Source organism: Protomyctophum bolini (assembly GCF_963924005.1).
Source record: "Protomyctophum bolini genome assembly, chromosome: 15".
Classification (NCBI taxonomy): domain Eukaryota; kingdom Metazoa; phylum Chordata; class Actinopteri; order Myctophiformes; family Myctophidae; genus Protomyctophum; species Protomyctophum bolini.
Window position 1 is genome coordinate 6,158,037 of NC_137876.1, and position 10,396 is coordinate 6,168,432.

The 10,396-nt window shown below is 42.2% G+C and overlaps 1 protein-coding gene across 1 annotated transcript; it reads right to left on the reverse strand.

The window, feature by feature from the left end:
* Positions 1–1,967: 1,967 nt before the first annotated feature.
* Positions 1,968–3,134, reverse strand: htr1d (5-hydroxytryptamine (serotonin) receptor 1D, G protein-coupled; the record flags this gene model as incomplete). The annotated part of the gene is made up of 1 exon (XM_080784832.1): positions 1,968–3,134. One exon carries the CDS (start codon positions 3,132–3,134, stop codon positions 1,968–1,970), a length of 1,167 nt encoding a protein of 388 aa, XP_080640958.1.
* Positions 3,135–10,396: the final 7,262 nt, after the last annotated feature.

Here is a 10,396-nt window from a genome sequence, read left to right on the forward strand (position 1 = left end):
AGAACACAAAAGTGTCTATAGTAGCCATGCAACCATATCAGATATGCATGCACATATCTGTACATGTACAAGTGTACATGCCTCCAGAAACACCCACACATACAAACATGTATGACCAAACCAATGCTGAGAATCTACAACCGATAAGGAAAAGTTAACCACTTAAGAAGCCATAGTATATCTTCATACACTGTACGATACACATAGAGATTGTAGATCTGCAATTTTCACTATTAAATCATTATATTATTCATTTATTTGCTTTTGTTTTAGTCATTTTGGATTTATTTTTGCATATAATAACATGGCCAAAAGAGACATGCCATGTTGAACTTGGTTAAGCCATTCTGCAAAAGGTACTCACCTTACAACTGCACAACGAACTCCATTGGCTCAAATAGGTGTCCTGTCAATAAAGGCCTGGAGTCTGGATTTTCGGTGGTGAGGTGACCACCGCTCTGAAATAACGTTGAGAGGTTGTGAGTAAAAACAGAGAGAAGGGCTGGAGCGGTGGCGGTGGTTTGCTCTTCACCGTGGCTCGTGACGTCATGTTGTAGTTTGGTGGTCACCTCATCACCGAAAATCTAGACTATGTATGAGCCTTTAGCAGTTAAAGGCCCTTGATTTGGTGAACATGTTTCAGTAGACATACTGAGCAGCTGATTTCAAGGTACTATCCATGGGTTAGGAGACTGAATTGTGCCAACATACACCCACCAATACATATGACTAACTAAGGGTGATTATTTTAGGAAATCTCCAGATCTACTGTTGAAAACTTACATAAAGAAAATAAACTAAATGTAAATCAAGGATGCGTCGTGGGTGGCATATGGTATATTTCCTGTTGTGATTGTATAAGGAACATGTATTATGTAAGTATTTGATGCTTCAAGTAGATAACGACATCCGTCTGTCGTGCTGTATACTTCAGTAGCAATTCAGCCCACATATTTCCCACTCCCCACCAATGAGGCTCTCAGGTTACTCTGTAGTGTAGGTTATATGTGATATAATGGGAATAGGCCCCTCTTTGGTCTTTTTTTCCCTTCTTTTTCTAGAATTTGTATCCATCCATCCATTCTGTCCCCTCAGTGATAACCATTGACTCGTGACTGAGTCATGGCCCATAAAAAGCAATTAAAAACATAATAATCTAGGATTCTTATATACACACACACACACACACACACACACACACACACACACACACACACACACACACACACACACAAAACACACAATTGTACAGTAACACTGGTAATTTGATTTAATCTTTATACTGTAGAGTCTAAATACCTCACCACAGAAACAGTATGGAAGCTGCGGTACATGAGACACAGTATCTGTGACAACATACATTTCATGGCTTTTCATTCCCACAGGACTAAATCCAGTCGTCCATGGAGTTTCCTCGTCTCATTTAATGCAGCAGTCCTCATGTGTTAGAAAAGGCTTCCTTTCTCCATAGCATAAAGAGCTGTCTCCTTTTAACATGAAATATACTTCAAAACCCTTTCTTTTATTTGCAAGGTGAGTTCAGTAGTCCTTGGGGTAATGACAGACACTCTCTGTCTTTTTTTTCCTCCTCCTGCAGAAATACATGCATAATTTCCTAAGGAGGATATATATCTATGGAACAGATCCCCCAAGAGTTGTTACACGAAATGTCCAATGTGGAGAAAAAAATACATTTCAAATACCTTTGACGATGTGCATACATCTTAACATGAACATTTCACGTCACAGCGATACCAATATCTAAGCCCATCCATTTGTCATGATTTCTTAATATATTAGCCTATATATATATATAAATGTTTTCATGGACACAAATAGATATCTCTATTATTAATATATACATTCTTCATCCTTTTTGTGCTCCATCTTTATCACTCAGTTCATCTTAAAATTGCCCAAACTCCTCTGAAATATGCCAGTTCAATAGCAGTCTGATTGCAACGTTTTCAATAGCACCTTTTGAACTTGATGAGCTTTTGGAAGGCTTGTTTGAACTCATCGTTGAATGCAGTGTAGATGACAGGATTGATGAGGGAGTTCAGGTAACCCAGCCAGGTGAAGGCATCAAAAAGCAGTGGTTCATGCCAGCAAGAATCGTGGCAGATGCTCACAACCAACGTATACACGAAGAATGGCAGCCAGCAAACAATGAATGCTCCAAGGATGATGCCCAGTGTCTTGGTCGCTTTCCTCTCTCTCGCTGCACACAGGCGTTTCCTTTCCACCATGCTGTCCGCCAGCTTCACTTTCACGCTGTTCACGAATAGAGGCGAGCCTCCTCCGCCTCCTCCTGGCCCGCTCACCAGCGCACCTACACCCTGTAGGTGCGCTTCCTGGTTGGAGGCAGAAGTGAGAGAACACAGAGAGGAGCCGGCAGATGTCTGGATGAGCTGTGCTGTGGTGAAGCGTTTGCCGGAGGATGCCGGAGTCTTAAAGATGCGCGAGCGGGCAGCCACGTAGATCCGCCCATAGAGGATGATGAGGAGGACTGTGGGGACGTAGAAGGCGCCAAAGGTGGAGTACAGCGTGTAAAAAAGCTGATCTGTGTTCACCATGCACTCTGATAGTTCCTCATGGGCCAAGGCTTGGCGCCAGAATAGTGGAGGCATAGAAATCGATATAGAGATCACCCACACAACACCGACCATGACTGCCGCCCGGCGCATCGTGCGGCGTTTCGTGTACTCCAGGGCATCTGTAATGGCCCAGTAGCGGTCCAGTGCAATCACACAGAGGTGCAAGATGGAAGCCGTACAGAAGGTGATGTCAGATGATAGCCATATGTCACAAACTATCTGTCCCAGCGACCAGGTCTTGCTTACAGTGTAGACGATACTTATTGGCATCACTAGGATCGATACCAGCAAGTCAGTCACAGCCAGCGAACCAATGAGGAAATTGGCAGGGGTATGGAGTTTCCTGGTGAGGAAGATGGTAGCTATGACGAAGGCATTGGACAAGACTGTCGCCAGGGTAACAATGGCCAGTAAGGCAGAGAGGGAGATCTGAAGGCCCAGTAATGTGGTCTCGTCCCAGGGTGCAGGCGTAATGCTTTCAGGAAACTCTGTGGTGTTGGTGGTGTACAACTCCAGGGAACTGTTATCCAGCTCCATCTTGTCTCTGCCTCTTGGGCACCCCCCCCCCCCGTGTACAAGTTTTAGACAAGCCTCATTATCACCACCTCTGTACATGGACTAAGTCAGACTGACAGTCTATTCCTGCAGTGGCGATGGTTTTATTAATTTGTGGTTTTCACGTGGTTCTATAAGTAATTTCAGTCACAGAGACAAAGTGTTTCTTCATTTTCCGATCTTTGTACAATGCAATTACCAAATGCCTAATTTCGGGATTTTCAGTCCAAAACTAATGACGGAGCTGTAATTGAAGCCGTATCATTGGCCCTAATTTCGGGATTTTCAGTCCAAAACTAATGACGGAGCTGTAATTGAAGCCGTATCATTGGCCCATTTTAGTGCACTGCTATTGATTTATTGCGGACGTGGTCCTGCTTAAGCGGTTGAGACTGGATTCTAATTTGTATTCAGCTGCTGATTTTCTCTCCAACCAACGCTCTTCTTATCTCATCACCAACCGGCAGCCTGCCAGCAAGGACACCTTCCTATCTATCAGCTGCTGCAATAATAGTCCGTTCCTTTTCAATAACTCTGTGCTGGACAGCGGCAATCCACATGGAGATGAGGACTGCAGATACACGGGTTGGATTGTTCTACGTTCTATCTTTCTATAAAGGCAACATGAGCTGTTCTAAATTAAGATTGCGCGGCTCGTCGTGAGGGATCTACAACGCTATACTTTTAGCGGATCACAGCAGCAAACATTGTGAGAGACAGAGACCCTTAAAATCGTTGAGAGCCCTGACATGGTTTTCCAGTATATACGTATATAGGTGACTGAAATGAGGAAATAATCAGCCGTGTTGGAGGTACTCCAGCAACCCAAAGTGTTCCTGTATGCCAGATGCCTGCAGAAGATCAGCCAAAATAGGCGCTTGTCTTCTCTCAAAACGTCATGTTTCAGCTGCAGTGTCCAGGGGGGGAATATTGGCAGGATTTGTGGTCTAGCAGGTCAAATCTCTATCGAGCCTCTTCAGCGACACCCTAGGCAAGATAGAACAGAACAGAAAAGAAAGAAAAGTGTGAGTTTTATACAAGTAATGTAACCACACACACATGCACAGCCACACACACACACACACACACACACACACACACACACACACACACACACACACACACACACACACACAGAGCCTCCTACAGTACAATGGATAGCCCACACATTACAATAGGTAAAAACAAAGAAAGCATAAACAAACAGTTTCTGAACTCAATGCCATCCATAAAAATGAATCATTATACCATAAAAGAAACACTTAACGCCTACCTACACACACCTCACAACAGTATGTTCAGTTATTGCCTTTAAGAAATAATATTGAAATCCTGACTCCTGAGGGAAAGGTAGAACTAAAATGACTCCACCAAACAATGCAATTCCATCAATGAGTAGCCTGTGGGCATGTATTATTAATTTAACTAGAAACTGCAAAACGGCCTGAATTAGTTATGTGTGCATTTCATAAATAAGTCTAATCACATTGTCTGCCATCAAATTTAAGAATGTGCGCGACACCTGTTTGAGGTACTTATGTACATATATGATCAATGGAGAAGAGAGGCAGATATAGGCAACCCTTTGTTGCGTGTATTTTACGTATATTGTCTTGTTTTGTTTTGTTTCTGTTGCATGTATTGTCAATGGTCATAGTCGTTTCGTTTACATGTACAGTATGTTTGATTAAAATTCAATAAAAAGTAAATTGGAAAAAAAAAGAAAGAATGTGCGCGAGAACCAGTGTGAGTCGCAGTACAAGAACCAATGTTCTCGTGCATGAAGTGAAAGCCTGCATGCTTAAAATCTATGGGAGCGTCATTAATAATGTATAGCGATGTCAGGAGACGTGCATGGGGAACAAAAACTCTTTCTGTGCTGACACATCATATGGAAATGAGGTGTCCAAACATGCAGTGGCAGTGTTTCCTTCCGCGCTCAAAATCATTGTAGTCATCTCCAACAGGAATACCAAACCACTCGCCCCCAAAACACCCTCACCCCCCCAGAGCAAATCCACCCCAGAGGTTCTGTCCCGTGACCCGTCACCCCGCAAGCCGTTCCATGCATTTTACACACAGAGGGGAATCGCCTCTTCCGGCTCTGTGGCGGATTTGCTCTCAAGTCACTGCATTGGTGCCGAGTAACGTAATGAAAGGAAGCGCCATGAGTCACGTGACTGGATGCCACCATAACACTCATGTCCATATGTTACGAAACGGTTCAAGTCTAGGGGTTTTACTGCCCGTAACATGTATGAAAGAACAACACGGCTCATAAAAGAGTATTTGGTTTAATACTCCAAGCAGAATAAAGAACAAAGTGGCTTAGTGCATGACAAAATGGCGGACAGAATGATAAACAATTCTGTGAGCCCAGAATTATAGAATGACTTACATGATAATGAACAAACAACACAACCTAACACACAGACAAATGGAACTACAACTAAACCTGACATAAAACACATAAGCAGTCGGCTGGAGGGTAGGCCACACGCTGGAGTGCTCCCACACCACACGCAGCAGTGTTCCCACCCCGAAGTCCAGACAGAGAGTGAGTGAGCCAACAGCTGTCACACCATATAACTGGGTGCACTTCCGCCAACAGTTCGATACAGGTCGCTCCAATGAATTGCAGCTGCCTACTTTTCTATGTCTATGCTTAAAAGAGTTTTATTGTTTCCTCAGACCATCTTTTGGTTTTATTAGGTATGGGTGGTAGCATTACCAATTAACTAGTCTACTACATATGTAACCATTTATGTTGCAGAGACATATAGTTTATACAACTGATTGAAAAGGGGCAAATTGTGCCCGCTGGCCAAGTGGCACATGCCACATACTGTATAGGCTTTGGCCTGACAGCGCGTCGCGTGTTCGAGTCCCGTTCACGATGACCTTTGCTGCATGTCTCTCCCCTTCTCTCTCTCCCTCTTCCCTGTCTATCTTCACTTGATACTATCAATAAAGGCAGAGAAGCCTAAAACAAATCTTAAAAAAAGAAAAGAAAAGGGCAAATAACATACAGTAATTGATCTTAACAATGACCTTGTGTTATTTGAAAGTGCAATGGAGGATGATGATTACGACTTGACCAGTATACTGTATCTGTGTAGCACAATGAGCAGAACTTATGCTGCCAACAAGAAACAGATGGTAAGGTACAGTATATGAAAATGGTCTACCAATCATTATTAACTGTTATGTACATCCTAATACATTCCTTGCCTTAAGCCCTTGTTATTCAAGTGTGCAAAGGGTAAGGGGTATGTGACGTCAAATCAACATAATGTGATTGTGGATTAAAGAATTCTATGAGATTAAGTTACTGAACCATGGGCTATGTAAAAAATGGAAATGTTTATTTCCACAGGAGCATGTCACGTTTTCATACATCAATCAACAGGCGTAGAAGAAGTGCTCGTGGAATGCTAAGGAACAAAACCACTCAGAAACGAGCAGTGGTGTTTGTCACGGTGATTTGGTGTGAAACAGGTTGTTTAATTAATAATTAGAGACGCCACAGTTCCGGTACTCGAGTGTCTTTTCTCTCTCACGCAGTCTTCTGTCAGCTGAACACTGATGTTAATGTTCCCTGGAGTGTGCCTGGCAATTCTCACATGACAAGACTGACAAGAACAAGAAGATTTTTTTTTTTTTAAAAGCTGATTCTGCCAAGCTGATTCAGTTTTTTAATATATTTTGTAACGATTTTGTAACCCATTTTTCACCCCTGTGTCAATCATTTAATGTGATCCTGGGCTCTACACACCCTCCGCCAACCTGGGGAGAGCAACATGCTTCCTTCATGCCTGAGTGTCCAAGTTGCTCCTTTACACCTGACAGGGGGGAGTTTCCCTGGTTGGACGTAGCGCGTGGAAGGAACACGTTATTCCAACCAGTTCCTTTCCCCTCCATCAGGCAAGCTGATTCTGTTATTAAGAAAAATGTCTAATTCATGTTCAATTCATGTGAATCGTGTTTGATACTGTTTGAATCGTGCTTCTTCCTTCTTCCACAGAAAACGCTTCGTACACACCGACACAACAAATGTTCGGTCCGTGTGTGATGTCTGATTGCTGCTCCAATTCATTTTCAATGGGAGTCACATGGTTGGACCAAACATTTTTGTTTGATGAGGGGGGAGCAATCAGCAATCAAACACGGCCCAAAAAACCCCCCAAAAATGACCAAACATTGCTTGATTGGTGTTTGGTGCGTGTGAATGAGGCCTTTAACCCATTCTGACCTGAGATCAGATTCATACGAGGTTTCCACTGGACACACACTGGTCTGATGAACCCATTCTGACCTGAGATCAGATTCTAGAAATGTCAGTCGTTCTTCGATTTTTCAAAAATAGCAGACCTACAAGCTCATAGCGCGCCACTCGGTGGCGCGCTATGAGCTTGTAGATCTGCTATTTTTCAATAGCTAAAGCATAACATAGTGCCAACACCAAAATGGGTTCCCGGTCAGAATGGGTTAAATCAACATGCCACAGCGCGCCTGAGCTCCCCTATGTACTTCTCATCAACAAATTACAGGGTATAACTATAGGCTTAATTGTCAAACAGAATACAAAGAAAAAACTAAGAAATTAAGTGCTACAAAGTATCAATATAAACCTACTGTAGCATCGGTCACTGTCAGCATCTAAATAACATTCTTAACTTGTGTGGATAAGCAGTATACTGTGCCTATATGTCTATGTCAACATGCCACACTGTACAAGCCTCTACCAAAATATAGACGACATGAAGGGATACAGCTGGGGCTAAGTAATGGTCGCACGCAGAGGCACGTACGCACGCACGCACGCACAGTATTTCATGTTTAATATAGTCATTGATTTATTTTTTTATATACTGAAATCTATCCAGCACAATTCAGATTTCCCTAAAAGTTCACTTGTGCTCACGGAGGCCATGGGCTGGATAATTATTCTAGTGCACGCCCACACAATACTGCTAATTAAATTGATGCAAATTAAGTTATTATCAGTCCGCACAGCATGTGTCTGCATCGACGGAGTGTTCTGTTTAAGGGCATCCCTGCTGCCGTGTGCGGCATGGCCCCTGTTCCCCCTGCCCCACCAACGATTTGACTCAAGTGCACTGACATACTGAAGTAAACTTTTCAGGGACTCGTGCAGAGGAATGTGCAGTGGTAACACATTTTTATGATGTTGACAATTGTGATGTATGTGTGGGGGCATTTAAATCTTATTTGAAGACCTACCTCTAGTCTACACCAAGTGTTTTTCATAATTTGTTATTTACTTGACTGTACAATTTAAATATTGATACTGTATTTCCTGTGTTTTACTGTATTTGCTTGATGTGTCCATTGCTGTTTTTTGACCCTGCTCTGTGCAGCACGTTAGAACATTGTTTTAAAAGGTGCTATATAAATAAAATGCATTATTATTATCATTATCGTGCTTCATATAATGATAACAAACAGGCATATAAAGGTGGATGAAAACAGCCCGATCTGTTTCATTCGAAGGCATACAGGTGTCGAGCTGGAAATATTGCAGTCGAAATATATCTTGATTTACTCTAAGGTCACATTCTCACCTAATACTTCGGTAGACTCAATGCGTAATGGGTGGAGAATTTGGGATTCTTGCATATTTAATTTGCTGCGGTTTGCCTTCACACTGTCGAGTATAATGCGGTTCTTTGATACGCATTACGATTCGAATGAGCCTTCACACCTGCCAAACGAAGCACACTTTCTGAAAATGCGCAGCAGGATTCGTTTTAATCGCAGCAAAGCTCTCTGGTATGAATGTGACCTAAGACTTATCTATCATTTATGGCCCATGCATGTTTAATTCTCAGCAGAGGTGTCATCAGTTCTTCAGACAAAGGTTTTCTCATTATCCTCGCCACTAAGCTGCGAACCAAAGGAGATCGAGCTTTCGAATTTGTTGCACCTACGCTGTGGAATGATTTACCACTCTGCTTGAGAAACGCTATGTCTGTTGAGATCTTTAAGAAGCTACTGAAAACGCATTTGTACCGCAAACATTTTGGCTTGCTCCAGTGATTTCTATGTATTGTTTTTATCTTATCTATTTCTAGGTATACTGTCTTTGCTGCTCTGTTTCTTATTTCATTGTTGGTTTATTTTTGATTGAGATGTTCTTGTTTTATTCCTTTTATTTCATTGTACAGCACCTTGTAACAACTCTTTTGAAAGGCGCTCTATAAATAAAATGACCTTACCATCAGAAATGCAGAGGAGGAATTTCCAGAGGAGGAATTTAGCTGATAGCACACAAAATAACATTATACTGTATATAGTACAGAATATGAGCTTTGCATCAAGTTATTAGAAGCAGTCTAAATTAGAGACCAAATCTGCCTAGGGTTATAATATAACCTAAGTCCTTCCACACGCCAGAATGGTACCTACCAGTCCCGGCAGAGTAGTTCAGGAGGAATGGATTGTGTGGCCCTGGTTTTTCCCTAATGGGACTGATCGAGGGTAGCTAATGGGACGTAAGTCGGGACTTGATCACACCGGCTGGGTCACCTGAGTGAGGGGTGTGATGTTGGGAGACCCGAAACCCCGATGACCTTGGGATACATCACTGAGGATACGTCCCAGGTGCATCCATGTATGTATCTTGATTATTTATACTCAACATAAAATATAGAAGTCTTTATTCATGACCAACTGAAACATTACATACTCTATGAACTGTAAAGATAGCGTGGCTGTCTAAGAATAAGCAGCTGGTTGAGATGTGGAGAGAAGGCACAAAAGTGTGTATGTGTCCAGAAAGATTGTCCATATAATATTCATCATAATAAAAGTAAATTGTGCCAAAAATAGATAAGCTATACAACAGGTTGCAACAAGAGACACTATCATGCAATGGAGTATATAAATAGGTATTACACAATTGTTCAATTTCAAATACTCGAATACTCAGCCTCCGTAAGACGAGAAGAGAAAAGAAAAAAAACTGTTGACTCAAGTACAACTGAGAAAGCCATTTTCCCTAAGTGAGGGAAACAGAGAGAGAGAGAGCAAAAAGAGAGGAGGATAGTAAGATAAAGAGGTGGAGGGACTCGAGGGAGGTAAATTGAAATTTCGTCATAAGATTGAGAGTGAGGCGCGAGAGAGAGAGAGGCAAGAGAAAAACTCAACAAAGAGATGATACATCTCATCATATGTTATAGAGCATTTAGTAGTTGTGGCAGTAAGGGGATAGCTTGCTGAGC